Genomic DNA, 26,316 nt, shown 5'->3' on the forward strand with positions numbered 1-26,316 from the left:
CCAATAATGTAATACATTTTCCATTCTTAATGTAATAAAAGTCAATAATGTAATAACTTACCAATAATGTAATACAATTTCTGAACCAATAATGTAATAACTTTTTGCCCATAATGTAATAAGTTCTTACATTATTGGCTGGCTATTACATTATTGGCTGGGTTAATAAAAAAAATATTTAAAAAGTATTACATTATTGGCAGTTATTACATTAACGGTAGTTATTACAAGGTATTTGTAACTTTTGAGGTATTTGTAACTAAATCCATGGGTAGTGTCAGTACTGAGCTTTCAAAGCAGAATGTGGGGCAGACACTCATTACTGTGATAGTACAGCTAAACGTACATAGCACAAGTGTCTCTCCTGTCAACAGAGCCCATGCACAAAAAGTCGCGCAACCTGCACACACAAAAATACTCCCAACACACCCAGTAAGAATGATAATGACAGATGACACTGGAGTCACGATAATCTGTCATTCTTTACCTATAGTCTCTGGATAAGCAGTTGCAAACTTTAACTTTCCCCCTTTTAGTTCACCCAAAAGTGAATACGCTAATTTACTCACCCTTATGTTGTTCCAAGCCCATATGATTGTCTTGCTTCCATGGAACACATGAGGAATTGTACTGGTTGCTTTTTTCCATGAATGCACAATGAATGGAAAGTAAAGCTTTAAAAAGGACACAAAAGCACCAGAAATGTATACTGTGCATTCATAAAGTATTCAGACCCCTTCATTTATTTCACATTTTGTTATGTTGCAGCCTTATGCTAAAATGCTTTAAAAAATAAAATTCTCACATCAATCTAAACTCCATACCCCATAATGACAAAGCAAAAACCAGATTTTAGATAACTTTTCAAATTTATTCAAAAGAAAAAACTTCAATATCATATTCAAACCCTTTGCTATGACACTTGAAATTTAGCTCAGATGCATCCCATTTCTCTGGATCATCTTTGAGATGTTTCTACACTTTAACTGGAGTCCACCTGTGGCAAATTCAATTGATTGGACATGATTTGGAAAGGCACACACCTGTCTATATAAGGTCTCACAGCTGAAAATGCATATCAGAGCAAAAACCATGCCATGAGGTCAAAGGAACTGCCTACAGAGCTCGGAGACAGGATTGTGTCGAGGCACAGATCTGGGGAAGGCTACAAAAATTTCAGCTGCATTGAAGGTTCCCAAGAGCACAGTGGCCTCTATAATTCTTAAATGGAAGAAGTTTGGAACAACCAGGACTCTTCCTAGAGCTGGTCGCCCGGCCAAACTGAGTAATCGGGGGAGAAGGACTTTGGTAAGAGAGGTGATCAAGAACTGGTTGAGCTCCAGAGATCATGTGTGGAGATGGGAGAAACTTACAGAAGGACAACCATCACAGGAACACTCCACCGACCTGGGCTATATGGCAGAGTGGCCAGATGGAAGCCTCTCCTCAGTGCAAAACACAAAAAGGCACCTAAAGGACTCTCAGACTGTGAGAAACAAGATTCTCTGGTCTGATGAAATGAAGACTGAACTGTTTGGCCTCAATTCCAAACACCATGTCTGGAGGAAACCAGCCACCGCTCATCACCTGCACAATACCATCCCAATGGTGAAGCATGGTGGTGGTAGCATCATGCTGTGGGGGTGTTTTTCAGTGGCAGGGACTGGGGGACTGGTCAGGGTTGAAGGAAAGTTGAATGCAGTGAGTCAAAACTTTTCAATGAATCTGACTTATCTAGTTCAACTTTCAACTGACTCAATGACCACATTCACACAGCAGCAGAATACGGTTGTCAGTGCATAATACGGTTATGTTCACACACAGTTCGGTTATTTACAAGACTGACAACCGCATTCTATAACCAAACTGACACCCGCAAGATTTCAGGTCTCACAACCGCATTCTTGGAAACCTGTGCTATGTGAACGGAACTGTACTGGACAACTAGTTGTTAGTTACATTATGTACAGTGAGAGACATGCTACCCTCTACATGCATGTGTCTCATGTGTTTCATGTGGGGTTTCGTTAACTCATGAGACGGAGAAATGAGCTGTGTGTCATCAGAGGATTCAGCCACTGTTTTCCACTGGCTGCTCACAGGCGCGAGCCTCGTGACACAATAACTGCGCTCTGGACTCATTTATTTAATAATGCGGCAGCAATTGTAATAAGATATGCCATGGATGTCGCCATCTTTTGGTCACTGTCACTATGGTTACAGCTGTTAGAATAAGGTTGTGACTTGGGTTGTTCGTTCATACAGACAGTATTCGAACTGCTACTGTAAAATGTTGTATGAACGGGACATTTCAAGACTCACACCTGTAAATAAGGTTGTCAGTCCCAAACACTGACTGTGTGAATGTAGCCATTGATCCAGTCTTGGAAGTTAATAGCTTAACACTGGGGAGGATTATAATAATGACCATTTAATGGCTATTTCAGTCAGTTCCTCATAAAACATCTAATGACTTAAGAAGACTTGGAATATAGCACACAAGTCACATGAACTATAATTATGATAATTGTAATGGTTTTTGCATCTTTTTTTAAGATGTTATTGCATTGAAGAAAAAAACAAATATATATATATAAGCAATATCACATGAGCAAGAGTGCGATATGGCCCTATATCAGCACTGCTGTGATTCGGCCGCAGGCTGTAGGTAATCATGTGCATTTGTGCATGGAACTACTTTCTAACGCGACAGATCAGAATCTGCTGTTGCTGGTTCAAATCAAATGATGCGTCCAAGCCTCTCAAAAACATCACTTTAGAACTACTAGTATCACAGCTTGGGCTGTTTCTAACATGTTATTGGAGAAACAAGGATGTGTTTGTGTGTGTGTGAATGTGTCTGTGTGTGTGGGCAGGTTTAAGTGGTTTACGAGGACTTTTATTTAGTTTACAAACTGGTAATTACAAGGGTTTTATGCTATAAATGTGGTTTATGAAGACATTTCTAGTGTCCCCATAATTCAAATCGCTTAAAAAACATACTAAACGATGTTTTATTGAAAATGAAAAAATGCATAAAGTTTTTTTTGAGGGTTAGGTTTAGGGGTAGGGTTAGGGGATAGAATCTGTAGTTCGTACAGTATAAAAATCATTATATCTATGGAGAGTCCTCATAATGATAGCTGCACCAACATGTGTGTGTGTGAGAGAGAGAGTGAGAGGGAGAGAGATGGAGCGTGTGCGATCACCTGCTGATGATGCTGTAGTCTGTTAGTCAGCTTTCTGAAGATAATGTCATTTTTGTGAAATCCTATTTTCTCAGTGGAAAAATAGCCATCCAAGCGGGGGTATTCCTCCCTATTTCGCAGTAGCTGGTGCGCAAGAGTCTTTCACTATAGGAACCGCAATCTCCTCTGCCATTTTGTCCTCTCCAATGTGGAAAATCCGGTAAGAGGTAAGTGCCTTGAGTTTGTGTAATTTATCAGTCAGTTGTGTCTCTCAGCTGTGATGAGCCTTAATCCTGAAGTTGTTAGTTTAAAGCCGGTGTGCTGCTGAATGTAAACACTGAGTGACGCTGACTCACTTCACGTCACCAACTGGCTCATATTACACACATAAATAGTCTTTTGCCTCCACCTGTTAGCTAAAATATGTAATGTCACAAATTTAAAGATGTAAAGAGAAAAGAGACATATCTCTAAATACATCTGCACTGCTCTAACACTTTAGTTTAGAATGGCATGAACACAAGCGGAGTGATACACACAGTGAAGCGCCCGAGTGATGAGACCATCAGTACTCATGAAACGTTATTGATATGGGTTTTTTAATGGTGGTGATGCAGATACAAAGACAGCAGGGTGGTTGATGGCCAATATAATGACACTGTATACTGTAGACACAGGTATATATCACAATTTAAAGAGAGCAAAAAAGATTGTGTAGTAAACGTATTTTACAAATTCTTACTGAAAATTCACAAAAATATTTTAAAGCAGAAAATATAATTATCCATTGACAAGGCTGCTGATATACAGTATTTTGGAAATGACACTTGGCCAAATGACCACTTCTGTTAATCATAATAGGCATTTATAAAATGGATAGTTCCGACTTTAAATTCTAATTGGACGAGCCACGTTTGAAGCTGTTGTAAAAATATTAAAAATGCACTCCTGTGACCACACATTCTTTATTAATGCACCAAATGCTATGTTGCTTGGCAACTGCAAACAGCCAATTAGGATAGTGAACTATATTATTTGGCAAAACAAATAGCCTATTTATTCCAATAATCATTAATGATAAATGTAACTGTTTATTGAACACTGGTGTCTGTTATCATAATAATTATGTTTCATTTTATGAAAGCAATAAGCCACACCCCTTAACCATGTTAAAATCACTGTAACGGATGACTATCATGGATTATTGATTTAATATATCAGTCTATCAACTAGTAGAGGTGGGGAAAAATATCGAAATATCGTGATATTGTTCCTTGTGATATTGTATCGATATTTGCAGGCCAAGTATCAATAGTATAATTTACATTTTTTCACATTATGGTGATGGGAAACATTATTTATCTTTGCCAAATCGATCAAGGAAATCAGCATCAGTCCCTTAGAAGGTGCAGTTATCATGCTTTACAGATAATCACCCACCGTTACTAAAATGTATTACAATTTTACAGTAGTAACATTAACAGAGGTATTTTGACAAAAACGTTAGTATCATATTGCTAACCTTTCTGGTGAAAACTATTATACTTTGTGTATTGAAACTGTGTTGTAATAAATAATGATTTTAAAGTGCTCAGGCTACTATTGTATTCATAAATACAATCATTTATTTTTAGAAAGACTAGCTACATTGACCTAACCACAGAAATAGGGAGCCATTATGTTCTTATATGCTTATAGCTTTGCATTGTACTGTACATGGATATTAGGAAATAAACTCGTCTTGTTTTGTATACTGGCACTTTTATATTAATTTAATAATGCATTTGGTGATTTGGTAACTGTTCTCCAATGAAGACGAATGAGAAACATTGAGTGAAATATCACAATATATCGTAGTTTTGAAATGCAATCCACCAAAAATAAAGAATCACAATAATATCAGATTGTGACCTAAATATATATATAATATCATATCACCAGTTAACTTTTGATTCCCACCCCTATCCACTAGGGCTGGTTATTTATTTATAAAGATTTCCGAATTCGATTCTGATTCACAAGCTCTAGATTTGACTCAGATTTCGATTTGGTTCAATACAATTGCAATTGATTTCGGAATATTTCAGTTACAGTATGCATTTTACCCTACTTTCCACATATAACACAGCAATCGTTGATTACCTGTATAAAGGCAAGAAAGAAAAAATAGTGCTGAATACAATGAAAGGTAGACAGGCCACTGTGGTGGTAAAGGCAGAGGTCAGTTTCCAAATATTAGTTCAGTGTCTGTCATGTCCAGTGAAGAAGCTGACCTCACAAGTTTGCACCTGGTAATAAGACAGCTGGCCCTCTCATTAAATTGTCTGTCGCACCACTCAAAAACAAAGATAGACACAGACTTAAACATATTAGGTCATTACACTGGCGATGACCTGAGTCACTCTAGACAATGTGCAGCATTGGGTGGTCAGAGGAGTCTTCAGTCTGGCTACACACACTCACAAACACACCCTACACACTCTAAATGACATGGTACTTATAATGCCGTAAAGATGGAAAGTGGAGATGGGAGAGGCGTTGTACATTATTAAGATTCTTCAAATCCATTAACTTAAAACTGAATTACAATGCATATCGTCAAGTGTAATCCCATTAACACAGCACCAAAGGTAAAAAAACAAAACAGGACTGGTCTAAACCAAGCTCAAACTCTCAAAAACAAGTTGTTAATGGCTGGTATTTGGAATTTTACTGAAATGTTGCCTTGATGACTTCAAAGGAAAAAGAAAACATATTACATTAGTAGCCAAATAGCATGATTAAGAAGGCTCTTTCAATCCAGCTTATGTACAATACATTTTTTTTTAAATTAGAAATTACATTAATAGCATAACAATGAGTGAAAAGCATAACTGAAAACATTTACATGCATTTCAAAGTATTTGTCCCCCTTTTACATGCATGAGATCATGCACTTGAGCTGGCATAGACTCCACAAGTTTGTGCATAACCTGATAATCCATGTTATCCCAGCATCATTTGACAATGTTCCAATGAGCATCTTATGTGCTTCAATGGAAGCAAGAAAATCTGACCATCTGTACAAAGGATCAACGTTCCAAATTTGCTTAAATTTGCTTAGTAAATAGTGCAGAATCTTAAATATTTTTTTCTTCATTTTATGTCTTACGTTTTTATTGTTTTACATTTCTCAAAATCCTATGACTTAAATGAAAAAATGCAACATTTTCAATGTGGTCTCAGAATTGTGGATCCCACTGTACATTGTAAACTAAAACTTTCCTTATTCTAAATGTATGCAACCAAACAGCCAGGTCCATAGTACAAGGTGCAGAGTTACCTTTATCAAGGAAACATGCATACAGTACATAGAGCAAATTATTAACAGGGAAGCTTTTAAGCCAATTCAAGACCCCTGCCTGTCACCTGAGCCATCTTTCATCATTCTCAAAAGGTTTTAAAAGCTGATGCTTAAATTGCAACAGCTTGTACAACAGTGTAACAAGAGAAGACCTAAACACACACTCTCCCTCCAGTAAGTGCGTGCGCGCGTGTGTGTGTGCGTGTTTGTCACCTGACACTTCAAGTGAACTTTCTCAAGTGCAGTTTAGCCCTCTCTGTGTTGCCCTGTCTAGAATGGGCCCTCATTTCTTTTGATTTGGAGACAGACACTGGCTTGAGGGTGTCTGTGAGACGCTGTCACTTTTAGCAATTAACTTTCCCTTTAAAGCCACTCTTATAAAACTGACAGCTGCAGACATTCACAAAGGACCAATCACCTCCCCAGAAACACAAAACTGCTCCGTCATAAACCAAACTGGGTCTGTTTTATTGGGGTGGTCCGGCACCCCCTCACCACCACAGACGGACCTTCTTACAATGGGACCCTCTATTGCTTAATAACGCTCATGGACTTGGGACGCTCCAGGGAAAGATTGTGGTCTCCAGTGACCTACAGAGAGCAGCCTTTAAAATGCCAGTAAAACTAGGCACATTACACCCAAAGAATTGGTGTTTACATTATGTTTTCAATACAGAAGAGGATTTTATAAATAAGTGGGTAGGAAATTGAATACTGCGGCAAAACCGTGCAAGTTTACACAATATCTTCTGTACCATCACATGTAACATACGTTTTGAATTTCCAAATCCTATGGGCTACTGTTATATTATTGCTCAGCATTGCCAAGCATTGATTTTCCAACCAAGCCTACTTCTTTTCAGAGAAATCTGACAGAGGCTGATGTGGTGTAAGAGGTGTTCAGGTAAGAACAGTGCTAACTCGCTCTTTATCACAGAATAACTAAGAGAAATAGAAAGAACCCGATAAATCCGAGCGATCCAAGTCTTCAAATCTCAGTCACCCAGAGCTCGGTGTACCGCCTTTTGAAGTGGCTCAGAAAACTCTTGAAGTGACATCGATTGTTGCGCGCTTAAGTGCTGTTCACTTCGCACACAGTACTTTTTCAATGAAAACATGCGCTAATCGTAGGTTAGTGGCGTTGAGCCGCGACTCGATGATTTGTCAGCGTCTCGAGCAAGAGTACCGCGTTTTAAGACGACGTGTCAATTTAAAACGAACGTCAATAAATAAAAAAACCGCGCCTCGAGACACCTGCGTACTGTTCTATTCTTAGCGCAAGAACGTGTTCGGTCTGAACGGCCCCTTGAGAGTGATGAATGTGACAGCGCACAACTGAAGAAAAAGAGCACTGTTTGATTTAAGTTATCAGCAAGTTTGCCTCATTAATTAGTCATACACCTGGGCTTAACTGGTCTAGCAACAGTGAAGATAATGTGATAATATCATCATCATCATCATCATCATCATCAACAACAACAACGAAGATATAAACTAATAATAATAATGATGACAATCCTCATCACTATTACTAATGACTCCTTATTTGCTTGCTTACTATAAACATTTCTTGAACACTGTGTAGGCTCCGAAAAAAATTATTAATTAGATTATTTTAAGGAAAACACGTTTAAGGAGCGCCAACACATGTGAGCGAAAGACGTTGTATGATATCGTTTCGTTCAGTAGTTCTGATGCAAAAACTAACAGATGTCTCGAACCCCTGCATGACAATGACGTTATGATAATAGAAACCATATTTTCCAAGAGTGGAACTCACCTAGAGACAAGAAAGGTTTGGTTTCCATATTAGCACATGCCAGCTTATGTTACTTGTAGATAACAACGTGTTTTTCCCAACAGGCACACTTTAAGATCCAGTAAGAAACGCCGTCAAAATCGATCCGCTGTCAAAATCCACTTAATATAACTAAACTAGCTACTTCTATCGGCTCCATCCAGTTTCCAACTCTGCGAGTGCGCTCACTCACACCCCTCTGTATTCCTTCAGCTATCAAGTACTGCCTCACCAAAGGGACCCCACCAAGGGGGACTCTCGTAGGCAGTACTTATGCAGCGACACAAAATAGTCGAGTGCTATGATGTAGGACTGGCATTATACACAGATCAGGGTTGGGAGGGTTACTTTTGAAATGTATTCCACTACAGATTACAGAATACATGCTGTAAAATGTAATTTGTAACGTATTCTGTTAGATTACTCAAGGTCAGTAACATATTCTAAATACTTTGGATTACTTCTTCAGCACTGGTAGATTTTTTCACTTGTTTTAACTATAAAAACTCTGTCAGTACAGTAAGACAAAATACACATGTTAAAAATACATTCTCTGAAAAAACTAAATATCTTATGCAGTGTTGTTTCTAAAACAAGAAACATCAAATTGATCTTGTTTAAAGGATTTCAGATATTTTTACAGGAAAACAATAAAAAAATTATTATCAAGAATATGATTTTTGCACTAATATCAAAGGTCTTACTAGAAAAAAAATAATTATGATCCAACGTGAATTTTCTTGATAAAAAAATATGATTGTTTCTGGTAACGTGCATGTAAAATGGCTAGAAATAGCATTTTATCTTTGTGTAAAGCTGACAATTTACACAAGGTTTATTTCTATTTCTTCTGCTCCAAACTTACTTCAAACTTACTTCTCTGTCTGCTCGTATGAATGTAACACATCATAAGAAAGTGTTTCACCGCTGTTCAAATGCACTTTGGATCGCATCATTTATATGTATAAATGTTTTCCATCTGAAAGGACTAAATATTAAATGAAACAAATGACAATAAAATGCAAAGTAATCTCTTCAGTAATCAAAATACTTTTTGAATGTAACTGTATTCTAATTACCAATGATTACAGTTACTTATATTTTGTATTTTAAATATGTAATCCCATTACATGTATTCCATTACTCCCCAATCCTGATTATAGACCATTTTAAGAACTATTTGTTGGTTTAAGGAAGTAACATCTTTGTTCCTTTAATATTTCCTACTAGTTGTCAAACTCAATCAAAACAACAGGGGAAAGCGCTTCATCAGAATATTTTTAGCAAGTCAGTTCTTCGGGGGCTGTCTTTGGAACGCTCATGCGGAACTATTTTTCTAGGTAAACAATCAGCATGCCAGTGCAACTCCTATCTACTTGAATGGGGAAAGAGCGAAATCTCAAAAACAGTTGGTCAAGATTACGATCAAAGAACATATTTCAAATCAGCAGTAAAATCTGACAATGCTGGTATCATAAATTGTGCTTCTTTCTTATGCAAAAAAAAAATAAATAAAAAAAAAAAAAAAAAAATTTCCCTAGTTTGTATAGCTAATGCGCATGCGCATTCTCGAGTTAATTGACATGCGATGTCTGTATCTAAAAGATGATTACCTGTAAGGCGGGACTTCCTTTCTACATCCATTGACTATTGGGCGTTCCGATTTCTACCATTTATTTTAATAGAAGTGACCGTCAGCTTCATTCATAGTGACTTTAACACAATTAACGTTACTAACGTTAAAACAATTGCCATAAAATGTCATTATTTAAATATGGACCATATTGTTCAGTGGCTGGATGCTCCCTGGATGCCTGGAACTAATGGAAATTAAAGTGTTTACATATCAGAAAAAGCATCCACAAATGGAAACGTGCAGTACTGTAAACTGTAACACATTTTATCTCTGGTAGGTGAAGACATTTTTTGCCAACTAATCGTGAGTTTGATTGGTAGAGCTCTAAAAGTGACTATAGATCACTCCCATTATAATGAATGAAACTGCACAATTTATTTCCTATTACATTCAGTCATTTAGCAGACACATTTATCCAAAATGACTTACAGATTAGGAACATAAAAAAAGAAATCCTAACGTTTGATGTTCTTTGAGAAAATATGTTAACTCAGAGCCTTATTTACAGTAAGGATCCAATAAAGATACCGGAAGTGCTCCCAGGCCAGTAGCGTTCTAATTCCTTTGTTTTTGTTTACATCCTTGAAATGGTCTATTGCCAAGTCCCTGTAGGACTTAAAGTTTGTTCCTTTGATGGCAACACACACACAAAAAAAATCTGCTCTAAGCAGTGTTTCTATTGTAAGACCATTGTTTAAATGTTAAGTTAATGAAAAACATCCATTTGGATTAGCTTTGAAGAGAAGTTAAATTGATTTTTATTTATTTATTTAAATGTAAAACTATGAAAATTTCAATTCTGTTTATTCACACAAGGGGGCATACATGAATTAAAAACATTAATCTGGAGTATTTTCCCTTATCTCATTGGACAGGATGGTCAATCTCAGGGTTGTCCATCTATAAGAAAACTGAATATGCATGTTACTGTATGTATCAGCATACTGGTGCTATATCCTCCAGGGAATTTATCATTAATATACATGGCACATTAAAGATCAAAACCATTAATTAGCTTTATGGAACGAGTATTTAAATGAATGAATATGTATAGATGAATATAGATATAGTTTACTAAATGCCAAAGGGAAATTAGTTGCTGTGTAGGACAGAGATAATTTCTATATGAGAATCTGAATTATTCCAAGAAGATTTTAATTTCATGCTAATACAGTATATTAAAACCTGACAAAATAGTAATCAACATGTAAATATATATAGAAAATATAGACAGAGAGGTGGACTAATTGTAAAGCTAAGATAGAGTATTTATACATTCTTCGGACCTTTCTCCAAGCATAATGCAAATTAACCTAGTACATAACTCTTCAATGCTCTGATTTTAAACGCACTGAAACATGATATTGTCCTCTTTAATTACATGTTCACTTCAACAATATGTGCACTTTAACTGTGATTATAATCTTGTTATACTCTTGTCATCTCTTCAGGCAGTCAATGTCATGTGCTTCCCTTTATGTGAAGACTCAAGCAAGCAGTTTTTAGCTTTGGCTGGAGACTTGGCAGTGAGAAAATCAATATTCCACCTATTTTTGATATTCAGAGCTATGAGGTCATATCTGAAGCAAACTCTTAATTAGCTGGATTTGGTCTGATTTTCTTACAGTGCTGCCTCAGATTTAATTAAATTGTGAATTTAGAGGTCAAATAGCTTTTTGAAGCAAGTGGCACAGTTCAGCTCTTAGAGTTCTACTACAAACTCATAGCTGTAAAAACAGATGAGGTAAGAGTCATGGGTTACAATAACAGCTGCTGAGATTGGGAGTCCATACTCACTTTTCAAACAGAATCCCATTCTGAGAAAAAAAAAAAACCCCGCAAGAATGATTGCGATTCTTCTTTAGTTCAAGCACCCTCACAAAGACATGCATGTTTGTAGCCCAATCAGTCAACATGTGTTTTTTTTGTTGTTGTTGTTTTTTTCCAGATATGATTATGCAGACAGATTGTGCACTTTCCGCTCATATGCATATTAACTACAGGGAATCTACTCTGAAAAAAATTAACTTAAAAAAGTGCTTCATATGGCAACGTCTAAATTAACTGGTTATGTTCAAGTTAGAATATTACTTAACACACTGAATTAACCTGAATATATTATATTACACTAAAATAAAAACTTAATTTGAAGGGTTAGATCAGAAATAGCCCATTAAAGTAATAGTTCACCCAAAAATGAAAATTCTCTCATGATTTTCTCACCCTCCTGGCATCCCAGATGTGTATGACTTTCTTTCTTCTGCAGAATACAAATAAAGATTTTTAGAGAAATAACTCAGTTCTGTTGGTCCATATAATGCAAGTGAATGGGTGCCAAACTGTGAAACTCCAAAATCAACATCAAGGGAGCATAAAAGTAATCCATATGACTCCAGTTATTAAATCCATGTGTTCAGACACGATATGAAGGTGTGTGTGAGAAACAGGTCAATATTTAAATAATTTGATCATAAATTCTCCTCCCTGCCCAGTAGGGGGCAATATGCATGAAGGATGTGAATCACCAAAAACAGAAGGAGAAAGTGAAAGTGAAGGAAAAAGGGCTTTTTACTATTGTTCTGTTTCTCACCCACATCTATCATATTGCTTCAGAAGATATGGATTTAACCACCAGTCATTTGGAGTATTTTTATGTTGTCCTTATGTGGATTTTGGAGCTTCAACATTTTGGCACACATTTACTTGCATTGTATAGACCTACACAGCTGAGATATTCTTCTAATAAATCTTCATTTTGTGTCCAGCGGTTGAAAGAAAGACATACACATCTGAGATGATTCTGAACTATTTAAGAAAGTTCACAAATGTATTAATGTCATATGATTTGCATATTGCTTTTGAAATAGCCTCTGTGCATGACAGCAGAACGCAGGTTGGTCAGTGGCAGTCTCAGGTTCACATTCCTTACTAGAGATCAGGAACTGCAAACAGCCCAGTGGTCACCCTATCCTGTTAACTTCAACCCTGGTGAGAGAGAGAAAGAAAGAGAAAAGAGAGTAGAGTTAAAGATGTAGGGAGTAAAGCAGCCAAGAAGAAAAAGACGAATAAACAATTAAACAGAAATAGACACTGTAATGACTTCCATCCGTTTCTGTCAATAAATTGGAAATAAAAGTAAATTATGTCAAATTCAATGCACCATGAAAAAGTGCCATTTATATTTTCCTCAGTTGCTTATATGGTTCATATAGCATCATTATTTAGGTGTTACAGGTTTTGTAATTACTCTGTCACAATACGTCTATACTCTCAGGAATTGTTTTCCTTTAGAGATTTACTAGCAGTGATGGTGTGGGCAAAGGCACATCTCAGCTGAAATGAGTACACCACAACCTTCAATACAAGAAACTTCCATCAAACAGTGGTATTGGGGTTAGGAATAGGAAAGCAAAAACCCTTTTGCAGAGTGACTTTTTCAGAGAGACAAATTAAAGTCTCTCTGACTGATCTCTTAAAGATCAACGCCAAGTGCAGGGGCTCAGTGGCAGCGGTGCTGATGATTTAGTGTGTCTCACTTTCTCTGCTGGTCAGTCACAGTGGAGGAAAGAGAGGGGCAATTAGCCCCATCATAAATCTTTACACTTCCTCCCACCATCACCAGTTCAAGAGAAATGCCCCTCCAGCCCCCTGTGCACTGCCCATTAGACCTGTTTGCCCCTGGACACACACTCACACACGGGCAATCCACCAAGTCCAACACAGCAACAAATTATCAGTCATTTCATGTCTGTTCAATGCATTCATCATCATAATTCTGGAATGAACGAAAAATACAAATGTTTGGACTGGTAAACTAAAGGTACTATTATAGAGAAACCTGCATTTAAAGGGATAGTTCACACAAAACTGAAAATTCTGTCATTATTTATTTAACCTTATGTTGTTCCAAACTCTTCATGGAATACAGAAGAAATTATAAAGTATGTACAAGTTCCTCTTTTACATGCAATGACAGTGGCTTTCAAGCTCCAAAAAGTACAAAAACCACCATAAATGCACCATAAAAGTAGTCCAAACTACTTGTGCACCATAGTCCAAGTCTTCTGGTGTTATATAATAAGTTTGTGTGAGGAACAGACTAAAATTTGATACATTATTCACTAAAAATCTTCCCCTATGACACAGCTCTCAAATGACATCCTCCTTCAAACTGGCTATATTTGAATATGAATGTGAGCGCAAATGAAATTTGTGAGCACCAGCAGAGGGGGAGACTTTCAGGAAATATCGACTTCAATTTCTGTCTATTTCTGTCTCAAAGCTATTAAAAGTCTTCAGAAGACTTGGAATAGTGTACGAGTTGTATGAACTACTACAATGTAAAATGTGGTAACCTGCAATTAACCTTAAGGAGCTGTTTCTACCTGATCTAACCATTAAAGGGACAGTTCACCCAAAATGAAAATTCTCCCATCATTTACTCACCCTCATGCCATCCCAGTGTGTGACTTTCTTTCTTCAGCAGAACAGAGATGAAGATTTTAGAAGAATATCTCAGCTTTGTAGGCCCATACAATGCAAGTGAATGGTGATCAGGCCTTTGAAGCTCCAAAAATCACATAAAGGAAACATAGAAGTAATCCATAAGATTCCAGTGATTAAATCCATATCTTCAGAAGCAATATAATAGGTGTGGGTGAGAGACAGATAAAAATGTAAGTCCTTTATATATATATATATATATATATATATATATATATATATATATATATATATATATATATATATATATATATATATATATATATATATATATATATATACACACTTTAAAATCTCCACTTTCACTTTCACTTTTACATCAAAAGTGAAAGTTGAAGTGGAGATTTAGAGTAAAAAAGGAATTAAATATTGTTCTGTTTCTCACCCATACCTATTATATCCCTTCTGAAGATATGGATTTAATCACTGGAGTCTTATGGATTACTTCTATATGATTTTTGGAGCTACAAAGGTCTAATCAAAATTCACTTGCATTGTTTGGACATACAGTGGTGTGATATTCTTCTAAAAATCTTTGTTTGTGTTTTGCAGAAGAAATAAATTCATACACATCTGAGATGGCATGAGGGTGAGTCAGTTATAACAGAATTTTCATTTTTAGGTGAACTATCTCTTTAAAATTCGTTTTGTTGGTACAGCCTAATGTATTTAGGTTGATTCAGTGATTCAGTTAAATAATATTTTTTACTTAAATGACAGTGTGACAGTTATTTTAGATGTTTCCTAATGATACACATTTTTAGGTTAATATTTTTCTTTTCTTTTCTTTTCTTTTCTTTCCTTTTTTTTTTTTTTTTTTTGTCCTCGTATGAGCCTGACTGCCTTTGTCACTATGCTGTTCCATGGAGAAAAGAAGTGAGCACATAATTCCGAATTTTTTCTATTGTGTTCCACAGAAAAAAATAATAGCATACAAGTTTGGAACAACATAAGGAGAAAAAAATTATTACATAATTTTCATTTTGGGGTGAACAATTAATTTAAAACTCATGCTTTATGCTGTAGAATCAAAATGCACATAAAACATTTACAAGGGGTGTGTATTTGCCAGCAGAGCACAGATTACTCAGATTAAAGGAAAATGCATGATAATTAAATACATAGTTCAAAGTACTGGGGCCCGGCTCCTCTGAACGAGAGTCAGTATGAGTTGAAAGATGTACTACTGTGAATAATTAGTAAGTGAAGTGTGGCTGACTTCTCCATAGCCCTAGAAACTTGGCACACTCTCTCCCTGTTTGCATCTCCACCAGTGTATCCAGATGGTCAACTCACTATGAACTCCCTGGGCTGGCTGCACCATGCAGCCTGCATATTATTTATCAATAACTGCTGTCCTATCAGGTGCCGGGACACCAAGAGCACTCAGCGGTTAGTAGACAGTAGGGGGGCAAACATGTAAACACACACATCCACACATGCCCACAGACGTGTGTGAATGTGGACTTAACACACACATACACAACCACAGGCTCTGACACTGACACAACATCTGCTTTTCATTAGCATCCAGCACACACATACTCTCTCTCCATGCTCACTCGCTCTCTCTGTATATACTGTACATTCACAACAATAGCCTGCTGTTGCTCAAAGAGCTGTCAACAGTTAAGACTTTCTCAAGATGTAAAAGGCAGAAAGAGAGAGTCTGAAAGGGAAAGACAGAGGGACAGAGGCAAACAAAAGGGCACCATATGGAGAGGGTGCTTAGAAAACCACCTGGCTCTATGATATGAGTGCCAAGTCTGCAATGTGAATGACCTGTCCTTAAATACTTTAAGTACACATGTGACCAGTGGTTCACCTTAAAGCCTCCAAACTAAATGTAAAGAGCCTGAGACATTGATGCATGTATCAATACAAAGACAGATTGATTTTCTGAAATATTTTTAACAGAATGTGGGTTAAAAAGAAACCACAATATGGCATTTTGTCCCTTGTTAACCATCATATCACAAACTTAATTTAAAGCTTTACCAAGTCCACTGATTTACAGTTGTTTACTCAAAAATCACCCGAACATTCCGCTGAATAACTGCTTTTGTGTTCTACAAATAAAAAGTAGTTTTTAAAAAACATGAGGGTGAGCAAATTATGATATAATTTTCATTTTCATGTTAAGAAACCCTTTAGTTTGTATTGTAGCAAGTTTTTGTTGTTTTGAATATTTTGTTTGTGCACTTTTAATTAATGGAACAGATTTGGGTTTAAAGCTACACTGTGGAAGATTTTTTTATTTTTTTTTTAGGTTAAAAATGAATTATTGATTGAGTACATAAAAAACAGTGTTCAAAACAATGTCCTTACCTTTCCCTGATTCACTACGGCAAGCCTATACAAAAAATGTTATTTGAGCTGTCAGGTCGGATTTGGCGTGAAATCACAGGTTTATGTCATCCATCCTTACGTCCAATGGTGGCAAATCACCAAAAGCCAAGGTATGGCAAGTTCCAATGACGTCATCCAATCTTACTTCATCATGTGACAGCATCAAATCAAGTCCCAAATATTTCAATTAATTCCTGATAATATGAATACGTGCTGCAGCAGCCATCCTCAAATATCACACTGAAGTGCCTATTTATACACTAAATACTAAATAAAAAGCTGATTCATATGACTCATTCAAATAGGCCTACATAGTCTACTTGTACTGTACATACTGAAGCCATTTAACTAATTGAAATGCAAGCACAGGTAAAATTATAGTAGAGAGAAAAACAACAAAAATGTAACAACACCAGCCTTAAAATATGACAACATGCGTCTAGAGATAAATCACACAGCTTTGTCTATAACCAAGCAAATTAGAAAGTTGCTGTTATAAGAATGAACAAAAATATAACAATAAAGCCAAGTCTCACCTTCTGATGATCTTAATTTCTTTTAATTTGAAAAGCAATCAATTAATCCATTAATTTAAATTTATTAATGCTACTAAAATTATCCAGCCAAAGATTTAAATTTACATTTACATTTATTCATTTGGCAGATGCTTTTATCCAAAGCCAGTTCTCTTTTATCTTAAGGAGACAGTGGTACAAAAAGTGCCATATTACAAAGTTTCACTAGCATCAGAATAGCATTCAAAACAGATTAAAGTGCAACAAGTTTTTTTTTTTTTTAAGTGACTGGTTAAGTGCTCATGGAAAAGATGTGTTTCTAGTCATTTTTTGAAGACAGAAAGTGAGTCAGCTTCACAGACGGAGTTGGGAAGGTCATTCCACCAACGTGGTATGATGAAGCCGAAAGTCCGGGAAAGTGTTTTGGTGCCTCTTTGTGTTGGTACAACAAGGTGCCATTCCTTAGCCAACTGCAGGCTTCTGGTGGGCACGTAGCTCTGCAGAAATGATTTTAGGTATGCTGGAGCAGACCCAGTGACTGTTCTGTATGCCAGCATCAGAGCCTTGAATTTGATACGTACATTAACTGGCAGCCAGTGAAGAGAGACAAGGAGTGGTGTAACATGCACTCTCTTTGGTTCATTAAAGACCAGACGTGCTGCTGCATTCTGGATCATTTGCAGGGGTCTAATTGCACATGCAGGGAGGCCTGCAATGAGAGCGTTACAGCAGTCCATTCTAGAAGTTGAAGTTGTGTGGCATGTTCAGAGAGGAAGGGTCTTAACTTCCTGATATTGTAGAGTGTAAATCTACATGATCGTGCTGTCTTTGAGATGTGATCTGTGAAATTTAGTTGGTTATCGATGGTTACCCCTAGATTTCTGACAGTTTTGGAAGGCATTACTGTAGTTGCGCCCAACTGCACGGTGATGTTGTGTTCAACAGCAGAGTTTGTTGGAAAGACAAGGAGTTCAGTCTTGGCTGGGTTAAGTTGCAGGTGGTGTTCCTTCATCCAGGCCGAGATGTCTGCCAAACAGGCAGAGATTTGAGCAGTCACTGTGGTGTCGTTGGGCTGGAAAGACAAGTAGAGTTGTGTGTTATCAGCGTAGCAATGGTAAGAGAAACCATGTGCCTGAATGATGGGTCCCAGTGCTGTTGTGTATAATAGGATGGTGAGTTATTTTCTCTTTGTCTTGTCAATAGCCTATTGATGCTTGATTAGTATTAAAAATAGGCTTATAACAGCTGCAGCAGGTCTATAAGGCACATATTGGATATTTTAAGATTTTTGTTCTGTCTACATCACATAATACATAACAGCTGTATTTACATTAATATTGCGTCAAGACAGTGCAGATTTTTGTTCCATCTGTTTACACACTCATAATACATTAACAGCCAGGGTTGGGGAGTAATGAAATACATGTAACGGGATTACGTATTTAACATACAAAATATAAGTAACTGTGTTCCACTACAGTTACAATTTAAATCATTGGTAATTAGAATACAGTTACATTCAAAAAGTATTTTGATTACTGAAGAGATTATTTTGCATTTTATTGTAATTTGTTTCATTTAATATTTTGTCCTTTCAGATGGAAAACATTTATACATATAAATGATGCGATCCAAAGTGCATTTGAACAGCAGTGAAATACTTTCTTATGATGTGTTACATTCATACGAGCAGACAGAGAAGTAAGTTTGAAGTAAGTTTGGAGCAGAAGAAATAGAAATAAACCTTGTGTAAATTGTCAGCTTTACTCTAAGATAAAATGCTATTTCTAGCCATTTTACATGCACGTTACCAGACACGATCATATTTTTTTATCAAGAAAATTCACGTTGGATCATAATTTCTTATTTTCTAGTAAGAGCTTTTGATATTAGAGCAAAAATCATATTCTTGATAATAATTTTTTTATTGTTTTCCTGTAAAAATATCTAAAAATCCTTAAAACAAGATCAATTTGATTTATCTTGTTTTAGAAACAACACTGCATAAGATATTTAGGTTTTTCAGAGAATGTATTTTTAACATGTGTATTTTGTCTTACAGTACTGGCAGAGTTTTTATAGTCAAAACAAGTGAAAAAATCTACCAGTGCTGAAGAAGTAATCCAAAGTATTTAGAATACGTTACTGACCTTGAGTAATCTAATGGAATACGTTACAAATTACATTTTACAGCATGTATTCTGTAATCTGTAGTGGAATACATTTCAAAAGAAACCCTCCCATCCCTGTTAACGGCTGTCTTATTTTGCATCAAGAGGGGCATTTTAAAGCACTAAATGTTCACGCGTGCAGCTCACCATGAGATAAGAGCGCTCTCTAGAGCACTCGCAGACTAACCACAGATGTAGTCAAACAAACAGCCCGTGGGTATGGAATTGAGTCAGTTAGAATTTATTTGTGATACAAAATAATTTAAAACTCTGTTAATCCTGTAATTAAAATGTATTCCTTTGCACTGGCCAGGCACCCTGCCATTCACAATTGACACCCCTGCTTACATCATTACCTTACGTCCGTAAACACAGAAAAGGAGTACAGGCCGCCACGAGTTCTGGCTGGGGAATCTAAGCTGTTCAGTTCAGTCAGTCACTTTCACACAGTTCATGACAGTGTGGATGGATGTTGTTTATCTGTTAACGGTTTGGCGAATTTCTTTACTTGCTACAATGCTTGATATGATGTCTTGTAGTGTTGTGAAAGCTTATATTGCTTGACATGTTTGTATGGAGGCGATGTCCAGATAAGCTGAGATTCAGCATGAGATTCATCCATGCAGAAGAGCAGTGCCGAAACAAATGACGTAATGTGTTCTTCCTCAAATTGCTTGAAGATTTAAGTGTCAACAACAGATGTCACTAGAGAGCCCAAAGTTCCGTAGTGCAGCTCTAAAGAAAACCATAAAAGCATAAATTTGACTTGTTTGCTACTATGTCACATACTGTACATAATTTAAAGTTTTTCCAAGCCCCACAAGTGATGTAGTGTTGCCTACTGTATGTTGGCCATCACAGTCTCCCATAGGGGGCCCCTAGTACTGAGATGCTGCCATTTTGTAATGGTGTGGAAAGGACACAGTCAGGCGAACTTCACTAGAGAGTGGGTCAGAGTCAGGTCAACTCACAGGCACTCCACCATCATCAGGCCAAGAGTCTGGTGTAACCCCTCACCCTCAAATGTCCTCAACTGTACATGCTCATTACAGTGAATTGGAGCCATTTGGAGCCTATTGGGCTATGTAGGCACAGTCTGTTGCTACAAGTGATAGGGTGAGTGTTAGACAGTTATATTTTCACATTCAAAGAAAAGTTGGCATGAGATGGGTGTTTATCTATTTCTTTGTATAAAACTACAGTACTGACCAAAAATTTTGGGCAGTCATAAAAGTGGTGTGGTGGGCTAAAGCACATATCTGGTAATCTGAAGGTTGCTGGTTCAATCCCCACAGCCATCACCATTGTGTCCTTGAGCAAGGCACTTAACTCCAGGTTGCTCCAGGAGGATTGTCCCTCTAATAAGTGCACTGTAAGTCACTTTGGATAAAAGCATCTGCCAAATGCATAAATGTAAATGTAAAAAATGTTGTATAGCGAAGATGTTTTCATAAAATAATGGCATGAATAATTTGTATTTATCAATTAACTAAATACAAAGTGCAGTAAACATAGAAAAAAAAAACTAAATAAATATTTGGTGTGACCACCTTATGCCTTTAAAACAGCAAATCAATCAACCTATCTATCTGTCTGTCTGTCTGTCCGTCCCTCCGTCCGTCTATCTAGATATGCCTGATTGTTTTTTATTATTGGATCATATACAGTCTTGCATATATTTATTAAATAACCATACATTGAAAATGCAATATCTCAGAGATGTTTAGGGGAAAAAAAAGGGGGGGGGGGGGGGGAATAATTTATTGGTGATTTTCCCCATCTTTTTCTAATGGGATTTATGAAGGACACCTTGTATCACATTTTGATATTGAGTTTCAGATTTTTTCTACCTTGCTTCTGTTGTTATTCCAATGTCACTTCTGCCATTTTCCGAATACACTGCAGTATGACTTCTGCACCGAGTGAAAGTAACAAGAGTGTCCTTCAAACCAGAAATATAAGGAAAGCAAGAGAAAGGCCATGTGGTTTATCCACATGTAGATGATACTTTATTGTTTAATGCACAAAAGGCAATGCATGAGTATCAATCTTGGAGAAAATATAAAACAATAGAGGTGGTGCCCTTTGGAAAAGAGGAAATTCTGCTCTTTAGACTACAAAAAAGACAAAAAGATAATAATTTTGTCAGAGATGGATAAGTATGGGATAAATAAACTGCGATGAGCGTAGAAATATCTCTCTTTCTTTCTGTCTCTCTTGCTTCCTTTCTCAGTATCCTCAAATGAAGTTTTCTGTGATAAATGATCAGAGGCACAGATGCTGTGATTATAACTTTGCCAGGTATCTCTGGGGATGCTTCATTTCAAAGTCACCTTCCAAAAAATGGAAATCACAGCATGAAATGTAGACTGCTTATGTCCTCTTGCTTACCAGTTGTTAAAAATGCTTTTTCTTTCTCATTCATTCTCCTGTAATCAAAAGTTTTTTTTGTTTAAATTAACATTCACTATGTAAAACATGAACAATAAAGGCATATGAAAGCTCTGCAGTCCAACCCAGTAGACAATATTTACCACAGAAACAACTGAGAGATGTGAAGATGTGAGTGGTCATAGCTAAAGAGAAATCAGCCTGGAAAAAGATCAGCAGTGTTAATTACACTGCCTGACTCTCATTGTGTTTGTGTTGCATGTTGTGATTGGTCTTAAAAGAGAAGATCCAGATGTCTTGTAATAATTTGCATGACAACATATCATTCGACTTGGCTCATAAGACAAGGTAAGACTTTAATTCCCATAGAGACCAACCAATCAACAAATAGAATTTCAAACTGATACAATACAAACTATATTTTTTATAGCTTTCTAGCCAGCACTCTTCTTTAAGAAATTACATGTCAGTGAGCAAATCTGGTTACTCGTTTCATTTTTATTCATGTAATACCATGAACATGGAGTTTTCCTGCAGCTGTTTGGCCATGCACAGTGCATACCATCAGCACCCAGACTGACCTGAGAAAAATTTACTTTCAGAATATTTCGTAATTAATGGCTTTTAACACCCTTCAGTCACACTTAATATTTGGTAAATTTAAAAATATGAGTGTCAACCCTTTTAGTATTAAATTATTCCGTTCATTTTTAACTAATTGTATGCTGTATGTGAAGGTGAACAATACATTGTCTGATCCAAAACCCATTAATACAGGCACTCCCCAGGGTTGTGTGAGTTCTCCTGTTCTTTTCACATTGTACACTAATGATTGTGTAAGTAAGTGGAAAAATAATTAAATTATTAAGTACTCTGATGACATCACTATCCTAAGTCTGTTGCATGAAGGAGAGGATACATTTAACTATCATTCTGAAATAGCGGAATTTGTAAAGTGGTGTGATGAAAATCAACTTATTTTGAATGTGAGGAAAATGGAGGAAATCATATCCACCCTAGGGGAGTAGGGAACCACAGATCTGTAATTATTCATGATTCTTCCATCAAACAAGTTTGTTCTTATAAGTATTTAGTTGTTTTTATAGATAGTGCATTTACCTGGAGATCCCATATTGAATACCTCTGCTCAGGGCCGTAGCTAGTGGGGTGAAAAGTGGTAATGATTTTTGGGACCCAAAGGAACAGGGGGGCCCACAACAAATTCAAAACTGTATTATTTTAATAGGAAAGGGGCCCAGAGCAATATATAGTCAGGGGGCCCAGAATTCCCTGCTACAGCCCTGCCTCTGCTCTAGATTACAGCAAATATTATATTTATTTAAGAAGAGAGTTTTTAGTGTGAAACAAGAAATCATGGCTGTGGCGGGGAGGAGGGTGGGGCCGGGTCGTGATGCTGCACACTGGCCCCTAATCAGGCTAATCAAGCCCTGGAGAGGGATAAAGGCAACCGGAGGTGGCAGTTCCAGAGAGAGAGAGTCATGGGCAGCTGCCCGGCATGTGTTTGTGTTTGTCTTTGTTTAAGTTTCTCATTAAATAATTATTTTGTTAAGCCGGTTCTTGCCTCCTCCTTTCCATTGAACTTCGTTACAATGGTTATATTTTATCAAGCAACTATGAGTAGTTTAATTTGATATGGTATGCAAGCATGGTACGGGAATGACAATTATGAGAGTTATAGAATACACACCCTTCAATCTGTGTATGAGCATGTGGTTTTTAATAGTGCACAGAAAATAGTGGCTAACCCAAATCACTTTGTGTAAGAGCAATCGCTATAAAAAATCCTTTGTGCCAGTATCCATCAGTATCTTAAATGGTAGAGTACAGATTATTACAAGGGACACAAGTGAAGGCTAGGTTTTTATCAATATTTTATACAGTAGACGAGAAGTGTTTTAAGTATGTGGAATTGTTATGCCTCTGTTTTGGGAATTGATATTGTATGTTTTACTGTATGTATTTTGATGATGTGTATGTTGTGCATACTGCAGCTGAAGAGTCCAAGAAAATTTCCCTAAGGGGACAAGAAAGTGTAAAGTAAAGTAAAGTAAAGTGTGTCCCACAATTCTGTTGGCTGTTTAAAAGAACTAGCGATGCCCTATTTGCAAATGAATAATTCTTTTGAGTTGGTTCTTTTCAGTGAATTGGCCAAACAGGCTTGCAAAACAGTCTTTTCAATTGTTTTCCATGCAAACATTTGCTAGATTGTTGTCTTTCAACGGTGTCACGTTTCACTTTGTTTTTGGCATCTCTCATGTGAGCACTGCATTTTTTCAAAAAATTCTTCAACTGATAAAACCGTGTCTCGAAACTCCTGCATTTTCATAGCACAGTTTTTCATGAGCGGGGGCTATGTGAACTTGCTCTCCCACCCTATCATGAATGCGCAGAACAGTTTCACTAAATAATACATTAGATTATTATATTTTTGCATGCTTTTGAAGCTTGAAGAGGTGGTCACCATGAACTGCCATTGTATTACACCTTGGGCGCCGACAGGATTTCATCTGAGGGTACGAACAGAAATCTGACTAATACAAACTTATATCTAGGAGAGTCCGGGGGCATGCTCCACGGGGAGATTTTTTTTGCAAAAACAACACCAAAGCATTAAATTCTGGTGACTTTGAGAGACATTTTTTTTTTTTTTTTCTCGAGTATGAGTAGCACTCATGTAACTATTGGATAAAGCATTTCTTTCAGTAACCGTTCAGAACAAACACATTCTCACGCTAAAAAAGCAAAATGCACCACAACGAATAGAACAGAACTGTATATTATAAACAACTTGAGATGAGCATACATTCATGGGGATCTGTTTAAAGGAAAAAAGTGTCTGAACACTGATTTATTGCTAGAAAAATACTTTATTGGCTTACACTTGCTTGCAACGTTTAGACCATTAGGTCTTCGTCAGGAAATAAATAAATAAATAAATAATCTTTCAACTTGTGCATTTCTGTGACTGAGGTAAAAAAAAAAAAAAAAGCCTAAGAAAACAGCGGCACACACATACTTAGAAATCACACACACTTTGGGAATTTCGAAATGTAACATTTAAGAGAAACTTCACCGGAAAAAAACACAACTTATAAACACATTGCGATCGGTACACATTTGATTCGTTAAAGCATAACAAACTTAGGCTACCAGAGAACATACACAAGCATTATAGCACATAAACAACTTCTCCAAACAGTTAAAAATCCACGAGGAGATTGATTTCACACTACTGCTGAACAGTTTTTGCACTTGCTTCCGCTTCTCCGACACTCGTGCGAGTCATGTCACAGCCAGACCTTCTTTCTGAGCTTACAGACATGATGTTAACATGCAAGGACGAATGACGTATGCCTGTGATTTCGTGCCAAATCCATCCCGACAGCTCTAAATAATAATCTCTATTGTAGACTTAACATAGTGAATAAGGCAAAAACATGTTTTGGAAAACGGGTTGTTGGTGTACTCACTCTTTAATGAAATTTTGTTCATTTCTAACAAAAAAAATCTTACATAGTGTAGCTTTAAGAAAAAGAAAGAAAGTCATATGGGGTTTTAACAACACAGGGGTGAGTAAACAATGACAGAATTTTCATTTTGGGGTGAACTATCCCTTTAATTTCCTAGATAAATTATGGTTTGGGAATAGGAACAATGATAGATTTTTTCCAAACTGTGGGGACTCTCTGGAGTTCCAGCGAGGATTGGAAAATAAAATGACTAATGTCACAAAGTTGATGAGCACAAACTTTTAAAACTCTCCCACTTAATTTATCAGGCCCTAAACTTTAATTAAATGGGGTTGTTTGCACTTGTTTTCTGTTAGCCAATCAGCTCGCTCACATGTTATGGGCTATGTTAAGCCAATCAGCTCACATGGTGTAAGCTGATAGGTTCTTTGACATGTAATCGGGTGCCAAAAAACTTGCGTACTCTTCAAATTTAAATGGCTCGGTTTTGCAAGTAAATTGTTTCGATGCAGTACACTACGTGAGTTTTATCTTTTCTAAAATCCTCTTCCTCCCCAGCTCCACATGTCTAGATCTGCTACATTTTTATTGTATGAATGTCTAATTGTGCAACATCAGCAGCATGTCCACATGCAAACTCAGTATGTCTATGTATGTTCTAGCCGTAGCAAGTCCTCGTACTTGCTCTGCAGCAGCAGCAGCAGCGTAGCAGATCTCATGTGGAAAGACTAAAATCCTATCAATATGTCATACCCACATTAACATGCTAAATCTTTCCAAGAGTTCTCATGACTGAACTGGAATCTGTTTGAAAACAGTGATTATTTTTGCAATTCCGGTTGGTGATGCTAGGGGTGACGTATTTCAGCTTTAATCTTTATAGTCCAAGTTTAAGCATCTCTACTCATTTATAACAGATCCAGCTTTCCTG

General features: G+C 36.8%; 1 protein-coding gene across 2 annotated transcripts in view; it reads right to left on the reverse strand.

Moving 5' to 3' along the window:
- The window catches only part of LOC127440105 (retinoic acid receptor RXR-alpha-B), a 103,874-nt gene extending 95,374 nt beyond the window's left edge, over window positions 1-8,500 (reverse strand). For both annotated transcript variants that reach the window (XM_051696503.1, XM_051696502.1), the window contains exon 1: window positions 8,312-8,500. In XM_051696503.1, the coding sequence (XP_051552463.1) occupies window positions 8,312-8,339 (28 nt within the window). In that variant the 5' untranslated portion in view covers window positions 8,340-8,500. The remainder of the gene's footprint in view (window positions 1-8,311) is intronic.
- Window positions 8,501-26,316: the final 17,816 nt, after the last annotated feature.

The sequence above is a fragment of the Myxocyprinus asiaticus genome, chromosome 4, assembly GCF_019703515.2.
Source record: "Myxocyprinus asiaticus isolate MX2 ecotype Aquarium Trade chromosome 4, UBuf_Myxa_2, whole genome shotgun sequence".
Lineage (NCBI taxonomy): Eukaryota > Metazoa > Chordata > Actinopteri > Cypriniformes > Catostomidae > Myxocyprinus > Myxocyprinus asiaticus.